The sequence below is a fragment of the Gavialis gangeticus genome, unplaced genomic scaffold, assembly GCF_001723915.1.
Source record: "Gavialis gangeticus isolate Ggan-Ray unplaced genomic scaffold, GavGan_comp1, whole genome shotgun sequence".
NCBI lineage: Eukaryota > Metazoa > Chordata > Crocodylia > Gavialidae > Gavialis > Gavialis gangeticus.
Window position 1 is genome coordinate 9907737 of NW_017729034.1, and position 18544 is coordinate 9926280.

The window sequence follows — 18544 nt, forward strand, 5'->3', positions numbered from 1 at the left end:
AGGGAGGGAAGGCAGGGAACATAGCTTTGTTGCTTTTGTACCTACCACATTCTGGGCTTAGGAACTGGAGAAGTCCCCTGCATAAGTCAGAGCAGCCTCAACAGCAAGTTGTCTAGTTGTTTCAGCAGCTCAAAATAGCTTAAGGACAGAGCACTCCTGCATGGCATTCCTCTGTGTTGAAGGAGAAGCGGAGAGTTTATTCCACTACAGCCACCATGAATTGCCCTTGTTCCTAGAGTATTTCCCATTTACCAGTTCTGCCACCTTCGCAGTCCCTGAATGCCAGTTTGGCCTATGCAGAGGGGCTTTAGCACAGCCCGGAACAAGAGCTTTTTATTTAAAAGAAAAGGGCAACACTCAAGTTCATCTCATGGCCTCTCTGTAGGGGGGTTTCAAATGCTTTTGGTGGGGCTGGGGGATAGATTTCTTATGGCCTGTAAGACAGTCTGCCTCTGTTTCATTTTCTAAGCTGTCACAAATCGAGAACCACTTGGCCTGGATAGAAGGGCGGGCACTGGTGAACATGTTTGACTTCCTGTCCAAAGAGCTGGTGAGGTTACAGGAGGAGCGGAGGATCCATGCTTTCACCATGCTGGGTGAGCGGCAGCGGCGGATACGGGAAGCAGAGGAGAGTGGGCGCCGCCAGGTGGAAGAGAGACGCCGGCGGGAGGAAGATGAGATCTTCAAACAGGCAAGTGGAAGAGATTAAGGTGACTGTGGGCAGCTTGGGAGGGTTCACTCTTTATAAGGAGGGTCAAAAATGCTTCAGCTGACTTCAGCGAAACCAGGAGATGTTGGGATGGGATGGTTCTCCTTCTAGTGAAGACATTTTCCCTGTTCAGCTTAATTGTTTGGATCTGGTAGTCATTAAGCCTTGTTTCATAAATAGGGACCTAAGTCATGGCAAGACAGTGGGTTTTTCACAGCCCACACGACACACACAGCTGATTTTGTCAGCATTTTGTGGCAGCTACATCCCTCACTGCCGATTGGTGGAGGACACTTTTACTCAATCTATGTCACTACTGCTTTTTTGGCCCTGCCCCTCACCACTGATTGGCAGAGCATGGCTTGATTCAGTCTACTTCGCTACTGCTTTTTTTTTTGGTGTGGTTTATTTTGCGGGAAATCGCAGCCAATGCTGTATTTCCCAGTGATTGCAGACAACATCGTTTTTCATGGTTTCTACAAAATCTATGAAACTGTGATTTTGGTAGGTCCCCAGTCATGAATATATCTTTGTCTAGACTCCTGTGAGAAACAGCTCTGCTCTCTCTGGACAGGCCAGAAGCTTAGGGCTAATGCCCAGTTATAAGTCAGCCTGCATGGCAGATGGTCTCTCAGTTAAGGTGGTTGTAGGCAGAGATGTTTAGAGACTCTACCTCATTGCAGCTAGACCTTGAATTAGAGCTATAAGCAGTGCGATAGCCAGAACAGCACAAGCTCATTTTAAAGCAACAATAACAGATCACAGGAAATCCCCCAGTCTCACTACTGTCGTATCCCATTGCCTCATTGCTCATTATAAGATGGAGACCTGTCCAGGATAGACTCTGCCAAGGGGGAGTCACAGTTCAGTACTGAGCTCTTCTCCATCACCAATTTACCGTCACTGATGTACTCAGGGAAGCCACAGAGAGTGCTCATAGGGAAAAATAATGTTACCTAAGACAAAAAGCTAAAATATATAAGTGCCCTCCTTTTTAAGGGTAAAAAATTAATCTTGAAGTGAAGTTTCCCTCTAACATTATTTCCTCTTCCCAATTTATCTTGCCCATGCCCTGAGGTGGAAATGAGGATTCAGTACAGTGTGATATAACAGCCCTCTGAATCCTACCAGACAGATCAGTGTCTGAGAACCTTTGGTGTGGATGCATTAGGAGAAAACCAGTCTGTTCAGCCTGTTGTCATTCCACGTTGCTACAGCTGGTTCAATGGAGTATTTTGCTTCAGAATCTGTGTGACTGAAAGCTGATTAGTTTATTGAAGCCAGCTCCTGGCATTTGTCACCAAGACCAGGAGAAAGGGGTGCCATTTAGCAAGCGAAACTAACATAAGGTAGAAAAGATAGGAGAGTTGTGTCTACAAACCTAACAGAGAACAGTTTTGCTTCTGGCATTGTTCTTTTCCTTACAGCAATCTCCTCGGGAAAAGGGCAATAACAAAAGGCTCTTTATGCTATGCTAAGTCCTTTCTGAGCATTTAGAAAATTCTTTCTATGCCAATATGCCCTCATCCTACTCCACTGCAATGGTGGGTCTTCTTCTGAGACACCATGGCCTTTGCCTCGCCCAACAACTGGTCCCAGCAAATAGGTATTACATAGCAGTGAATGTTTGTGCCTTGAGTTAGAGGAACATTGTGGTGTTTGTTTCAGGTGGTCAAGGTGCACCAGAGCACTGTTGATTCCTACCTGGAAGACATTATCCTGAATAGCATGGAGAACACAGCTGAAGAACAAGCCCGGGAAGAGATTCAGAGGATGGCAGTGGAAATCAATGACATCGCTTATGAAATGGAAAGTCGGTATGTCCTAAAAGCCTACCCCTACAGTATATCACTGGTTCTCAACCAGGGTGCCATGGCACTTTGGGGTGCCTTGAGATCCTTTCAGGTGTGCCATGGGGTGCCACACAGTGTTATCACCTTTACATGCAGTATATCACTGCAGTATACAGAGCATACAGATGCAGCATCTCACAGTTCAGACTCTGCTGACCCACAGAGCATACAGGGCAAGTAGGCAGGAAGGGGTTATTACCATTCAAGAGATGATGCACTTGCCTTGTTTTACTGTGATTGTGGTTTGGAAAACAACATGTTATCAGATGTTAGGAGCTTCTGTTATCATTGTGGCTGAATTTAATAGACAGTTGCCAGTCTCTTGTAATTGAACTCACAAGTCTCCAAACAGTGACTGGACACTGTTCCTTGCTTTGGTCTTCTAGTCACATTTTTGGGTGCAGGTCCTGTCAGACACCCTGCTGTAGAGGTAGGGGTCTCTACTGTTTGACTGCCCTAGAGGCCCTGAAGCCAGGGCTGAGACTGACCAAGGCTTTTGGTGTTTTACCTGAGTCCAGGTGGTTCACTGCATACTAAAATTGTAGGTCATGTCCTCCAGTGGTGATCCCAGTGTCAAGTGAAGGACAGAATTTGATACAGATTTCTACAGACACAAATTTCTATAGATCTATTAGAACTGTATTTATACACAGGAAGGTCAGATTTGCCCTTGGGTACATGGGTTCTGAGAGTTGCCCCTTCCTACACCTCTTCAGTGCTGAAGGGACCCTGTAACAAAGATAAAGGAGAATTGCTTAAAACAACACCTAGGCCCTGATATCTTCTTATTGATTTATGATAATATTTTTTATAGATCAGCTTTGGAAGAGATGCTGCAGACACAAACATCTGCCACCTTTTTGTTCAGAAATCAGAACTTTAAAAAATTACCAGGTTTCAGTAAAGCAGCCATGTTCACTTCTGTCTGTGTAGACTTAAGTATATCCTGGGTGCATCTACATGAGATGTTTACTGCAGAGTTGCCCAATTAGCTCTGCAGTAAGTGTCTTGCATCTACATGTGCAGTGTTATTAGGCCACAGGAAACTAATAAACACTGCAGTAGAGTGGTACTTGTAAATACAAGTACTATCCTAGTGCAGAGTTATTTACTGCATGGCACTGCACGTATAGACGCTGACCCAGGAGTAAACTGTGCCCAGTCAACCCAGTCAGCTGGGGGCCACGCTCCTGCCTGCTGCCTAGCCACATGGCAGCTACAAGAGCCTCATGACCCAACCATCTCCTCCACTGACCGACACAGCAACCTACTGCCTAGGCCTGACCCCTCCATGCCCCCTTCCAGCACAGGGCTTCCCCCCAGACCCTGGGCCACATTGCTGCCATGAGCCAGAGCCCAGGGATGACCCCCGTGTCCTCTGCCAGCCCAGGGCTGGCACCTGTGCAGCTGCAGCTAGAGCCTGGAACTCCTCCTGGCTGCTGCAGGGGGGCAGAGCAGCCTTGGCCTAAACTGCTCCTCCCCAGCTTAGTTTGCTGCTGTCCCAAGCACACGTGTAATCAGAGACAACCCAAGCAGGGTGTGGGGTCCCACCCCTGGATGCGAGGAAACTGGTGGCACATTCAGCAGCCAGGGGGATGCCAAGCAGCGAGACGTGAAGCTAGTGGCAGTGTGGAGTCACTGTGCTGCCTCAACCAGGTTAAACAGAGGCCTGAATTCCCTGGACTGACAGCTATTTTCACCAGGACAAAACCTACTTCACAATAGTTCCTCAATTAAAAAGAAATTAAAGAGGGAAGTGTGTGTGGGAGGGGCACAGGGATGGACATGTAAGCAAAGCAGACCAATCTGACACAACTCTCCATGTCTGTTCTTGTAGCCGAACTTACCAGCAGTCAGAAGAGATTGTTGCAGAGCTGGTGTACAGCTTCCTGATTCCAGAAGTAGAGAAAATCTCTGTTAAGGAGAAAGGTGAGGTATCTAATAATGTCATGTGGTTCATTGATTTTCCTGTGATTCATTAAGTGAAAAGTCCACAGTACCAACAGTTTCACTGTGATCTAAAGCTCCTCTTTCTGATCCATCAAGAAGCCACACCTTTTTCATAGGCTCCTCTGGTGCTTACTGTGAGGCTTGGGATGCAGTCCAGACCTCCTAGCAAGCCAGTTCAAATTCACCCCTTAGGTAAATACATCAGAATCCATGAAATTGCACCTGGAGCTAAAGAACTGTATTGTTCCTTAAAAAACAAAACTAGAACAGGGGATTTAAGTAATTCATCTGTGAGTAATCAAATATGCCCCAGCATCCAGTGACTGTAAAAGTCTCTATTAATTTATGCAAGTGTAAAATATACAAAGAAGCGTATAAAGTTGGCTTCTCTTTGTGCTTTTGTTTTTCTAATTTGTTGAGAACCAGGAGCAGAAATAATGACCTCAGGTTGATTGCAGTGATATCATATATTAGAGTGGAAAATTTTATCCTGTTTTAGAGAGAAGCATTGTTTCAAACAGGAATAGTATGGCTTAAAAGCGTAGGAAATAGGCAGACAGTAGAAAAACGTGTGTTGATGAAGGCCATGAAAGAGCATTAAGTCTTGTGTTCTGGGACCTCAGCTGGACTGACTTTGAAAAGTAAGTGTAAAAGTAGCATCAGAAGAGTTCAGTGTTTTCTCCTTCTGACTCTCGAGCAAATGTGCTTAGTTTCTTGGTAAAATATTTCCTATTACCACCAAGTATGAGCCATGCAGGTATTTTCTGGGATCTAAGAATCGTAGTAGTGTCTTTCTGTTGACTGTAGGAGCTAGAATCGACTCAAGCTGCCTTTCTCTTAGCTGTACTGGCTCTGCAGTTTTCCCAAAGAAGAACAAAGCCATTGTGATCACCAAAGTCTGAAGCCATAACACTGATGCACCCAGAGATCAGATCCATGAGTAGGAAGGGTCATGTTTATATAACCACTTTTCAGATTAGAACTACATTTTAGAGCATTACAAATAACAGCATGTACCACGACAATGTTTTCTGAGCATCAACACATCATGAAAAGTCACCTTCTAGCTACTGACATTTAGTTGCAAACCCAGGAAACAATCATGCAGGACAGAAATGAGGGGGGCAATGTCAACAGCTCAGTGAAACCCCTAACCCAGTGTTCTGCAGAGTCCAGAAAGAGGCAAAAGTTTAGGTTGCAGGGTCACCTTACTGATATGCCCTCACCTTGATATGCCTTGTTCATTTGGGGTCAGCCTGTCTCAAAACAGACCAAGTAGAAAGAGGGTCACACAATGGCCATGCCTGATCACAGGAACAGGGAAGACTCCAGCATGAAGAGACTGAAGAGAATGAGACGTTCAAACTTACAGAGGTAACTAGGCAAGAATTGAGACACTGAGTTTAAGCAAAGCTTCTCTGAAACAGTCCAAAGTGACAGAGGCAAAGACTACCAAAAGTCAGGATCAACTGGAACCAGAAATGGGTGCATTGCGCTCTGCCAGAGGTGCAGCTGTAGCTTTTGGGTTCCAGCTCTTGCAAGGAGCTCTTCTCCAGCCATCATCAGGAAGGAGCTATTGGGAATGTTCTAAGAACAACGGATTGGCATACCAGCCAGGATGGGGCCTGGCTCATAATTTACCCTGCTACTACTGCCCCTATGGTTCAGAACTCCGTAAGAGTAAAGAACTTCTGCCAGTTTTATGGTGGAGCCCAGGCTCAGGTATGAGGATCTTGTGCAGTCAAGTTTGCAGAGAGGCAGAATTACGAGGTAAGTAAGTTTCCCACTTCCCTGGACAGCTGAAGGGAACATCACATACTGCTATTTTGGTTAATACATGCACCATTATACTCGGCATGCTACAATTTCATGGCAGTGCAGAAAGCTGTGCTGGGAATTATTTAATTGACCAGATTATCTGTGAATTTATGATCTCTATTTTACCAACTTGGCACATTCTCAAGTTTATAAATTTTCCTTGGAACTGGCAGGACTCAGGGTGGCCTGCTAGATGAACAAATCCATCCGTGCCTCTGTCCCCCCATACACACAACTGAGGGCCACTGCTCTACCCTCTCCAGGGGAAAGTATGCGTGTTGGAAGTGGGTTGGCATGAAGGAAACAGCTACAGCTCATAGAGATCTTTGGCCCAGCCATGTGGAGGGTGTAACCCAAATAGGCCAATCACAGCTCAGGGGGGCTTTAAAAGGACAAAATTCACCCCTGCAATGTGAGTCCCCTTTTTTCTAGTTGGAATCACGGTGAGTGGATGAGGGCATGCAGCATCTCTCTGAATTTTAGTATTTCCTGTGGTGTTTCTGGAGATGATGTCAAAGTGCCTGGGATAGAAGGAGCATTGTCTGTAGACTAAGAATTGGCTAAAGAAAACAACTGAAAGCTCATATCAGATGAGAGAGGAACTGCAGAGCTTGGTGTGAGGTCTATCTAGTCTTATCTGACATTTTCATTCTGGATTTGGAAGATTGATAAAGTGCACATGGGCCACATTCAGAGATGACACTGAGGTCCCATCTGCACCCTGACATCTCCCTTGTTGGGGACCCAGTCCCAGCATATGAAACATCTGTGTAATTCAAGTTCTACAGTTAAAACATGACTTAGTCTCTCAGTGTAGGTGAACCCAAACCACAGGACAGACTTGGACCCTTTCAGGTTTCAAAAACTGTTAAAGTGTTCATTTCTACCTCCCTGCAGGAGGAGGGAGGTTGTTTTTGTCGTGGTGGGAATAGCTTCCAGTATCTGCAAGCTATAAAGAGAACAAGCAATGGCAAAAACTAAGAAAAGGGAAAGGCAGGCTAGGTCATTTTGTCTGGGAAGCTATCTCCCTAAGGAAGGGAATGAAGTGTATAAAGCCAAACTAGATTAGAACTATAATAGGTACAGTCCCACACTGGCCTTAGGAGAATGGACCGAGTAACCAAACAGGTCTGCTCCCTCCATGGGTCCAGGCAAACTCTGAACCTAGCATTCAAAAACAGCCCAAATCAGACATGTGCATCCAACAGCTTATTGTGACTAGTGAGCAGTGGCAGGGAAGTGATTGTAAAATACAGGCTTTTGCTGAGGGCACTTTTGCCCCACGCTGAAAAGAAACGCATCTGATTTTGCTTCCCATTCCCATCACTCGCCTGCCATGCTCACTGCAAGGTTGTCTGCAGCTATTAGGTGGCAGTAGAACCCTATCAGCACAAAGCAGAAGGGTGTGATTTTTCCGGAGCCAGGCTTTTCCACAGCTTCTGCTGACCAAGGGCTGCACTCTCTTTCTTACCTTGCAGAGAAGTCATAGCAAGGCAGCATCAAGCAACAATTCTCTCTCTGTTCTGTACAGTGAGGCAGTCTCAGCGGAAACACATCAATGCAGCTCACCAGATCATCCACGGAGGCACAGACATGGTAGTGGCACAGAGCTCCTCTATGCTACCCGAACAGGCATTGCACAAAGGAGTCCTGGAAGGGTCTGTGATCGGGTTGACTGAGAGCTCTTCCAGTGCAACAGTCAGCTCCACTCTCAGCAGCACAGCTACTGAGCCAGAGGCAACAGAGCACCCATTTGTGACCCTCACCAAGCAAGTACCCTCTGAAATGGTGCAGAAGGGAAGCCAAGGTGGGTTGGCAGAGACAGACAAGGGCACGCAGGATGACATCACTCCACAGAAGGAGACAGGAGATGAATAGGGTGAGTCTGCCTGTATTTTCCCCCTTGGGGCCTTGCAGCTTCACCCCCCTGAAAAGGAAAGGAAGGTGGGAAGTTGCACCCAGAGCGTGCAGGCTGAGGGAGCATCTCTCCCTAGTAGGGTGACCCTATGTGAGGGTAGCAGGTTCTGGATTGTGCAGCTGGCAGCCACCATCACTGCCCAGCATGTATTGCAGCGTGGAAGCCCCTGCTTAGAGCAGCCTGCAGCAAGCTTTGGTGTAATGCCTAGGAGACTTCCCATCTAAGCCTTGAAGTTCCTTGTCTGAACATCCGGATGCAGGGAGGTTAGCCTAGGGGCATAGGAGCCACAGCACTCCTCATTCCTTGTACTCTGCCACCAAGTTGCTGGGTGATATTTTACAAGGCCCCTGACCCTCTGTGCTTAGACGTAAGAGCAGTGTGGGGTCCAACTAATTGTGTCCAACAATTGGAGAACTTTAGATCATAGAATGACAAAATTGTAGAAAAGTAGGACTGAAAGAGACCTCAGGAGGTCACATCTAGTCCAGCCCCCCCAGTCAAAGCAGGATCATCCCCACCCATATAACTGTTTGTCTAACCTGTTCCTAAAAATAAGATATATTAGCCCAAACACTAAGGGCACTTGAAACTGCCACAGGTAAAGCAGCAGGATGAGGACACTGTCAAGGTCCAGCCACTACAAGGGTTGTTAAAATACACTTGGGAAAGCTAAGGAAGTGGGCCACACCCCTGGTTGCAGAGGAAGTTAAACTCTCCATACCAATCTGACCCTGGGGTAAAATCTCTTTCTGACCCCAAATGTGGTGATTGGTGTGACCTTGGGCAGAGGAGCAAGACTCTCACCAAGAACCCCCAGGGTTTAGTCCCAGCAGTTCTGACAGACTCCAGGCAGAATCCCCAACCCTTGCTGCAGCCAACATCCAATGCTTGTGAGGAAGGTGAAGAAATAAATCCCGACACATGTAGCATCAGGATGGGGAAAAAAATTCCTTCCTGTCCCCATGTGGCAACCAGCAAAGCCCAGAAGCCTGGGAAACACCAAACACCTTCCACTTTGTTTTGCAACCTAGGGACAGCAAACACCTTCACACATCACCTCTCCTGTCATCCTTTCCTTTCCATAAGCTTATCCCAGCCCCTTTAATCTTCATTCACAACTGAGCTGGCTGTGTAACTATGACCGTATGACCTCTGCTTCATTCTGCTGCTGCTGGGTATGGTCTTCTTTGGTGTCCACCTACTCTGGGCTGCAGAAATCATCCGTGATCTCCCAGCAATTCATGCTAGAGGTGCTCCTGGGTTTCCAGCTAGTGCTTTTCACAGCCCGCTCTACCCGGGCTACTCCTAGATTGCCCCTGAGCAGCACTTATCCAGCTTCACGAGCACCTCCAGTGAAGGAGATTCTACAGCTCCTCCAGGCAGTCTATTCCACTGCCTCACTGTTGAGATGAGAGATGCCATAGCAGCAGGGAGCATACGGATTGGACCACAGTCTGAGGTCCATACCCAACCTGACCCCCCACCAGTCACTTCCATATGATCAGCTCATTATTAACACACTCTGAAGCTGAACAGGCACTGCTCTGCTGCCTTTGACATGATCAGTAAGGGCCAGAGCCAGCATGACTCTATCATAGGATTAGCCCTCCTCACAGAAGTGCCTCAGTGACACTCAGCTGAGCAGATCTGGCTCTCGTGTGTCAGAGCTGTGGTGGCAGAACGGCCTGTAAGATAACAGATTTCTATAGGTTTAGCATCGAAAGCTTAGGTGGACCTGTCTGCCCACACCCAGCACATCCAGTTCTTCAGGAAACGTGACATGGCCACAGCAGACATCCAGAGTGCTTGCTCACTGCTGCCATGCCATAATCTAGCTACTTGTTTAAAGTCAATTTATGGCATAAGCTACCAGGTTCCCCTCCACTGCCAGGGTAAGGCTGGGTTGCTAGTGTTTCTGTGTATTGCCTCACTTAGCAGCATGAGCTGGCCACTATCTGTGCCTGGTTACCACTGTTGCCTTTTGTACCTCAGGGGTGCTGCTGAGTAAGTAGCTGCTAATGCCCTGTGCAGCTCCATCTTTCTGAAATACCAGCAGCAGTTGTTTAGAGACTTAGCCTCAGTGGCCCCTACAGGATCTGTGCATTTGCTCATCTTTGTTGTGATATTTAGGGGGAAGAATTAGAAACAGAGGGCACAAAATAACAGTGAGTGAATGCAGTGCAGTCCTATACCTTACAGAGCAGCAAGTCATGGGAGAAGGGGAGTCAAGGAAAAGAAAGTGATTGCACACCAGTGTGACAACACATGGGCACTGGCTGGACCTGTTGGACTTCATCATTGTTGCAGATGTAGTAGAGAGGGATAAGAATGATTAATGACATGGAGAAGCCCTCCTGTGAAAAAAGGTGGAGGTGATCAGGGTCACATGAGTATTCAGCTGGAAAGGACTTCAGGAGGTGACCTAGTCCCACTGATTGCTCCCAGCAGGACAGTCCCTATTTATGGGGTGGGATGGTTACATGCAGGAGACAAAAAGCAGGCAACAATGAAACAACCTAGGTGTAAAACATCAAGCAGGACTGAGAAGGTGGAGCTGGATCTCACCTTCTCCTGTCTCATGGCCAGAGCAGACATTCAGTGAAACTGGAAGGTGGCCAGAGAAGTGCTCTCCCACTTGCTGCACAATCAGGCTGTGAAACTCTGTGCCCATGGATTTTCCAAGACTCAAAGAAGCATTGGACATTGCTGTAGATGGCAAGGATGCCTGGCATGGATAATTATTTTGAGAGAAATAAAAAACTTGATGCTGAAGGGCTTAAGCTTCTCTCTCTTCCAGGTCAAAATGAGCCCATCCTGAGGGCAGTTGTCCCGTTTTGGCTGGCTGAGGGGGTTCCTTCACCTGCTTGGTATCTCCTGAGGCACAGGCTGCTGCTATAGATGGGACACTGGGTGAGAAGGACCTCTGGCTGGATCCAGCCTTGCACTTCCTCTGTTTCTAAACACACATGGTGAAATAAATGTGCTCTCTGCTTCTTGGTTCCATGTATGACATGACTGTTTATTGGACAAAGATGTCCCAGCTCCTGAAGGCAGGAATGTGGTCTTCACTGCCCTTGCCTGGCACCATCAGTCTGTCCCTGCTGTGGGTCCCAGGTGGCACAGGAAGACTATGTTGAAGAATCATAGAAAAGTCAAGCTGGAAGGGACTTGCAGAGGTCATCTAATCCAACCCTCTGCCTGAGGTAGGATCGTCCCTATCCAAACCGTCCCATACAAACCATAATCTAAATTTTACATAAGACTGCCCTCAACCCTGACACAACATAGACCTAACACCCTAACCTGCCACAAGCAAAGCCAGGGAACCATGGCAGCCAATGTCCTGATTCTATAAAAAGTTGTCAATATATGCTCAAGAGGTCTCAGGTAGAAGGCCATACCCTGTCTACAAAGGAAGGCAACCCCCCACACAATCCACACCAATCTGACCATGGGGTAAAATTCCTCCCCCCAAATATGGCTATCAGTCTGACTCTGACCAAAGGGGCAAGACCCTCTAGCCAGGAACCTCCGGCTTTACTCCTAGCAGGATAATCCGCACACCCTAATTGCAGTCCCTAGCCCTAGCTGTAGCCAACACCCAATGCCTCTGAGGAAGGCTTAAAAACAGTGACATGTAGCAGAAAGGGGGCGGGGGGGGGCAGAAAAGCCCAGACGCATGGGAAATGCCCATAGTAGAACATAGGCATGGCTGCATCTAGATCAGCCCCAATCTGGCTGTTCAGCCTCTTCTTGAACACCTCCAGTGTGAAAGACTCCACAACTTCCCTAGGCAGTCTTCCATGGCCTCACTGTTTTAACAGTGAAGAAGTTTTTCCAGCTTTCCATCCTAAACTTACTTTGCTGCAACTTTAAGACATTGGCCTGCATCCTCCTCTCAGTAGCAAGAGAAGAATGGTGCTTTCCCTCTTCTTCAGTATTCCCTTATCACAGGAGCAGGCAAAATGCAGCCTGGGGGCCAGATGTAGCCCGCCAGGCCATTCTATCTGGCCTGCTGGGCCCCTAAATAAATTTAGAAAATTGATATTAATCTGCCCTGGCTGCCTGTCATGCGGCCCTCGATGGTTTGCCAAAACTCAGTAAGCGGCCCTCCGCCCAAAATAATTGCCCACCCCTGCCTTATCATGTAACCTCTTGCATGAAAGTCATGGTTGGCAGGATGCACACAGGACAGTGCAGCATTATACCTGCTGTTCTCCACCTCCAGAGACCTAGGAGTTACGTAGGATTCTTGGCAGAAATGCTTTCAGCTGTCATCCACAGTCTCTTTGGGAGTTCGCTGGAGGTAGGACTGCGGCTTGACCAGAAAAGGGCAGAGGCTCCACTTCCTTCCCTGGCAGAGAGAGTGTACGGCCTTTAGGTCATCTCTGTGTCTGAAATAGGCTGGCAGTTCCTCCAGGCCTGCACCAAACACAGCTGGCACACAGGAAACTTGCACTAATGGTGACTGTGGTTCCCATGCAGACTTGCCATGATGGCTGCTCCTGGCCATGCTGCAGGGGAAGTTTGCAATAGCTGAGGAGACCTGCTGATGCAAAATGAGATGGCAAAACGTGGCTCCTGTGTTCTCTGCAATACAAGGGAACCAGGGATCCCATTCCTCTGAATCAGGCTCCCCAGGGCTGGTGTACTGATGCAGACTGTCTCATATAGACAGGGCCCTAAGAAGGGGTTTTCTTGGGTAGCGCTGCCCATGCATACCTTTCCAGTGCTGACATAGCTTATAAAGCTCTGCTTTTACCAGACCAGCTCAGATCAGTTCCTGGTACAGGACACTCCGTAGCAACAATGGCACTTCCACCAATGTAACAGCATCTACTCTAGGACTCTTGCCAACCAACATAAAAACATCTTAAAAGCATTGCCCACAAGGGTGGAAACAGATGCCATCTGACATCTCATTTGTGCTGCCATAAACATGCTTATGGCATCACAAATGGTGAGCTAATATCGCTGCCTTTGTTGTGCCACATCAAAGGAAAAATCAGTGGCACAACAAAAGGTAGTGATAGACTTTGCCACTTTATTGAGGCAGACATCTATTAGCTCCATGGCAGGAGAGTACAGGCAGCCTGAGCTGCTTGTGCTCTCCAGCCAGTCCAGGTAGGTGCTCTGGGGGCTTGAGGGAAGCTGGGGCACCTCTCTAGATGCTGGGGATTCTGAGTGCCCTGTTCAGCCGGCCCCATCCACCGTGACCGCAGGAGCAGGTCTTGCTGAGCGGGGAAAGTGGGGAGATCACATCACCCTGTCCTACACCATCATGGGCAGGACAAGGGATGATGCGTTTCACCCAGTGGAAGGGATTGGCTGTGCCCTGGCACATTCTTGCCTTGGTGACCCTTCTACATCAACTGACAGGTCTCATGCCAGCTGGGCCTTAGAGCTGTTACCAGACCTCTGGCATCTTCTCAGTCGCACTATTCCTGACCACACAAATGCATAGGCAATATCTGCCCTCCAGCAGGACAGATTCACCCCTGTATCACTGTGGCAGAAAGCCATCTCTGTCTCTCCCCAAACTCTGCTATCTGACAATTTGGTTACCATGGTCACTGCAGAGGGCAGACTCCTCTGACCCTGAGTTGTAACCTGAGCTGGATACGTTCCTGAGGGGTGAAACTTGCTCCCTCTGCCTACTGACTGGCCTCACACACCTGGGTGGGGGCTTAAGCTCCCTATTGTTCTAAGCAATGCCAACACGACTGGGAGGGGGCTAAAGACCCTGCCAGTCTACCCAGCAACCAGTGATGCATTTCAAATTGGTTGGCTGGCAGTCAACAATTGCTGGCCTTCACTGGATCAGGTAAATGAGGTCATAAGTTCAGGATTGCCCAGGAGGAGGGGCAGTAGCCATGATGAAAAACTCCGAGAAAAGCCGGACCATTTGAAACTCTCTCTCTCTCTTGAAACTCATGATCAAACTGCTTGCCTCCAGAGGGAATCTCCACCTGCCTTTGGATGATACTTATGAGTAAGCTACCTGAGATCTAACTAGATATATAGCTTGCAGTAACACAGAGCTACCATGCCACTTTGCTGTAAGGCATTTCTCTGATATTGCTCTCCTCTGTACCCTATTCCAAACTTACTCCTTGTAAGTAATAAAATTTTCCTTTGTACCTAGCGTGGGAGACTTATTAGGAGAGGGTCTAGATTAGGCCTTTGGGTCCCCTTGGTTCAGCTGATTAAGGGAGACCACTATTTGTGCTTCAGACTGAGAGAAACACCCCAAGTTCTTGCAGTGGGTCAAGTACCCTCAAGGGCTAATAGTCCTGTGTTTCCCAGAGGGCACAAGTCCTGGATCAGTCCAGACTCTGGGTGGTGGCAGCATTACCCCCAGGCTAGCAGATGTGCTCCAGGAAGGGGGTTGGCTAGACATGAGGTGCTTTCAGGGAGGCACTTGGAGCCTGGAAGGTGGTTGGGAGCAGTGGGGTGGGTGGCTCAGCACAGCAACCCTCTACTTGCCCGCCACAATCATTCTGTTGGTGTCAGGTCCCATCAGCCCTATGGTTGCACAGAGGACATATCCTTGGCCTCCTGTCCAAGCCCACAGCTCCCAGCAAAGCCCCATCCATGCTGTCACCAGCTTCTGCCACCCAAGATCCTTGTCCTCAACCGGCTGTCTAGTCAGTGCCTCTCTCAACCTCCCTCTGTACAGCTCTGTACAGCTCCCTCCATTGATGCACAGCGAGTCAGGTGTTTGCTAAAGAAGATGTCACCCCAAAAACCCTGTGCCATAAAGCTGGGAACACCACTTAAACCACAACCATTGTTTTTTCCATCTCAGTGCAGTCAGACACTGACCCTGTGAAAAACCCTCATGCTGAAAGACAAGCAGCACTTGCCAGCAACTGACACCCCAAGGAACAGGAAGGCAGCCCTCCATCCAGTGGCTGTGGTAAGGGCATGGATGGGAAGGCTGGGAACTTCTCCTCTCTGTCCACTGCAAAAGAGAAGGGAGAGATCTGGAACAAGGAAATGCTGCAAAGGTGCAATAGGGAAAGGAGACCCCTGTAGTGAATCTGAGCGGACACACTGGGAACGGGAGATAACCTGTCCTCGTGAGAGTCAGAGATGTTACTTGCCCCCCAACCCCTTCCCCTTCCCCCACCCCAGCTTCAATCAAAGAGCGGGGAGGTTAGAAGATTGATGGCTCCCAACAAAGGCAAAAAGCAGAGGACAGACCGGTGGGCCCCAGCACTGAACATGCTGGAAGAATGGTAGTAGACAACTGGACCTCCTTCCTCCTGGAGATAGGGCCTCCCTGCTGAGGCCTGTTGGTGTTGGGCATGAGTGCTGTGACGAGGGGTTAGAAACGTGTGTTCCTGGGCAGCCCGGCCTTGGAGCAGGAACAAACAGATGCACCTGATGCATCAGCTGCAGGAAACAGCACCACTGCCTGAGGTTGAGTCCAAGCAGCCCTGTGCCATGGGGGTGAGTCAGGGAGTCAGTAACAACAACTCAACTTTCTGCCCTGTCTCTTCTCACTGCCCTGCATGCACATGCTCTGCAGCCCGTAAGCAGGTTGCCTGGCCAGTAGACTCTGCTCCCTGACCAGCTCCCCAGCCAGCCCTCCCAAATAAAACACAGTTGCTACGTAGAGAACAAATGAACAAACAAAGCCAAACCCTTCTGCCTGCCCTGGGCACTAGGAGGAAGCCCCCTGCTCAGCCCCAACAGAGCAGCCTGGCCCGCCCATGGCAGCAAGCTGGTTCTGCACAGCAGAGTGAGCAGGCATGTGGTTGCCTCCTGTCCTCTCCCTTAGGGTCCCAAGCTATCAGAGAGACACTCTCAAATGTCCTGCAATTGGGCTCTCTCAACAGAACTTACTGTTCCCTTTTAAAGGGACAGACTGCCCTGTTACACAGCCCCACCCTTTCCCCCATTCCAGCCACCTCTCAGGTTGGGCATCCACTGCTCCTCCAAACCCATGTCCTGCACGTAACACTGGGCCTTGTCCAATATGGCTCTTCTCTGCATACATCTCTAATGGTGAGGAAAGCAAATGCTGTTGCCCACCCAGGACAGACCTCTTCCCAGCAGTCAGTGCCCATGGAGCAGCCCAGTGCCCACATCTCCCAGCAAGCTGCCAAAAGGGCAGTGCTGGCACCCAAGAAAAAGTCCAATCTAGCAGGGCGCAGCTGCTTAAACCGCAGCAGGGCATGGAGCTTCTCTCAGTAACAAACTTTCATGTCAATGCAGATCTCATCCCTCTGAAGGGAGCTCCATGGAGGACAGCCTTTATGGAGCAGGGCATGAGACCTTTCTACCACTGTGAGGGAGACCAAGTATGCTCAGAGCCCTGGCTCAGGAAAGATCAGATGCTACTGCTGTCAGTGGCAGCGTAGGCCTGAGGCGCGCACCAAATGGCTGCTCTGAGCACAACTGCACTGATGACCTGGGGCACCGAACAGAAGTTATAGGGTAGGGCTTCTCAAACTTTTCTTCAGCATGGCCCCTCACTCCCATCCCACAGCACTCCACCCACACAACCTCATCTGCTGATGTTGTGACGCCATTTGGGGTTCCAACCCACAGTTTGGGAATCACTGCTCTAGGGCCTAGTGTAGGGGCAGGCAAAATACGGCCCACGGGCCAGATCTGTCCTGCCAGGTCATTCTATCTATTTTCAGAAAAGTAATACTTCTCTGCCCCTGGCTGCCTGTCAAAGATGACAGGAACCAGAGGCAGTAGGACCCTGGGGGGGCCAGCAGCAGGACTAAGCAGCAAGGCCTGCCTGGCCCTGCCCCGCCGCCCCCAACTGGAACCCTCTGCCTAGCAGAGCTTCTGGTTGGGACTGTGGGGCTGTTCCTGCTTCCCTCTCCCAGAGAGGGAAACTCAGATAAGGCGGGGGGGGTGGGGGAATGGGGGTGGCAGGGGACGACTGCAGGAGATTGCCCCAGTCCTTAGTGCTGGCCTGGGTTCACTCCTGCTGAGTTCCACAGTGTGGTGATGCATCTGGGAGCCACATGGTGCTGGAGCAGCCAGCAGGAGGGCAGGGAAGCGCTGAAAGCAGCAGTGGGGGACTAGGGAGTGGTAGTGAGCGGGCATGCGGAAGCACAGCAACAGCTGGGCAGGACTGCAGGGCCAGTGCTGGTGGGGCCTAGAGTGGGGTGGCAGGAGCGCAGGGCTGGCTCCCCACTCACTGCCAGTGTGGCTTAACCCAGCTCCATAGAGTCCTGTCAGCCCATGCCCCATGCTTCTGTTGCCCTGCTCTGGGCCCCATTGGTGCTGGCCCCAGGACACAGCCACGGACCCTGCACTCCTGCCTGGCTGTTGCTGTGCTCTTGTGCACCCGCTTGCTCCCACTCCTCCCCCCCCAACCCAGGCCCGCTGCTGCTTTCAGCACTTCCCTGCCCTCCTGCCAGCTGCTCCAGCACCATGTGGCTCCCAGCTCCACTACCGGACTGCAGGAGTACAGGAACTATGCTGGTACCCTGGGGCCAGGAGCAGGAGGGGGTTGCGTGCACGTATGTGTGTATCCATGCAGTGAGGGAGGGAGAGAGAGAAAGAGAAAGTAATGAGGGAGGGAGAGTGTGAGTGTGAGTGTGTGAGTGTGTGTGTGTGTGTGTACAGTGAGGGAGGGAGAGTGTGTGTGTGTGTGTGTGTGTGTTCATAAGGCAAGTCCCACCCACACACCCCACTTGCATTGCTATACACACAGACCCCCACACCCCCCAGCCACCCTCCCCTCCACACACATTCCCCCACAAATCCCACACCCCACACACACATCATTGCCCATAGCCCCCCCCAAACCTATACCCGCTCTCCCACAATATACAAGAGTAAGACTTCATTTTAAGCTATTATACAATCACCTCTACGTACACTACACAAACACATGTAAATCAGGACAAACATCTTTTTTGAAATCAAATTAATGAATGTTGTAGATGTTCAATTTTTAGAATATAATTTGGAATTTTTCTGGTTCCGAGGTGGCAAACACCTTGGCTGAAAGGAGTACTTCCGGGGGCAAGGGGAGGGACTTCCGGTCACCAGGTGGCAACCAGGGGGTGTGGCACCTGTCAAAGGGTGGGGCTAACCACAAGGCCCTAGACAGCATGCCAAAACTTAGTAAATGGCCCACCGCCTGAAATAATTGCCTGTCCCTGACCTAGTGAGTCATTAACCTTCAACCCCACACAGCACCTGGCTGGGCCAACACCATGTTCCTTCCACCACTGTAAAAAGCCAACCAAGTCTCAGTAGCAGCAGGGAGACTGAAAGGCCCCATTAGCTCCTTTCCCCACAAGACAGCAAGAGTGTTCC

At 49.5% G+C, this 18544-nt stretch overlaps 1 protein-coding gene across 1 annotated transcript in view; it reads left to right on the forward strand.

The window, feature by feature from the left end:
* Positions 1 to 11132, forward strand: part of MAATS1 (MYCBP associated and testis expressed 1) — a 96796-nt gene extending 85664 nt beyond the window's left edge. The window contains exons 14-18 of the mRNA XM_019526669.1: positions 470 to 691; positions 2378 to 2526; positions 4400 to 4491; positions 7862 to 8209; positions 11046 to 11132. Coding sequence (XP_019382214.1) covers positions 470 to 691; positions 2378 to 2526; positions 4400 to 4491; positions 7862 to 8208 — 810 coding nt within the window. The 3' untranslated portion in view covers position 8209; positions 11046 to 11132. The remainder of the gene's footprint in view (positions 1 to 469; positions 692 to 2377; positions 2527 to 4399; positions 4492 to 7861; positions 8210 to 11045) is intronic.
* Positions 11133 to 18544: the final 7412 nt, after the last annotated feature.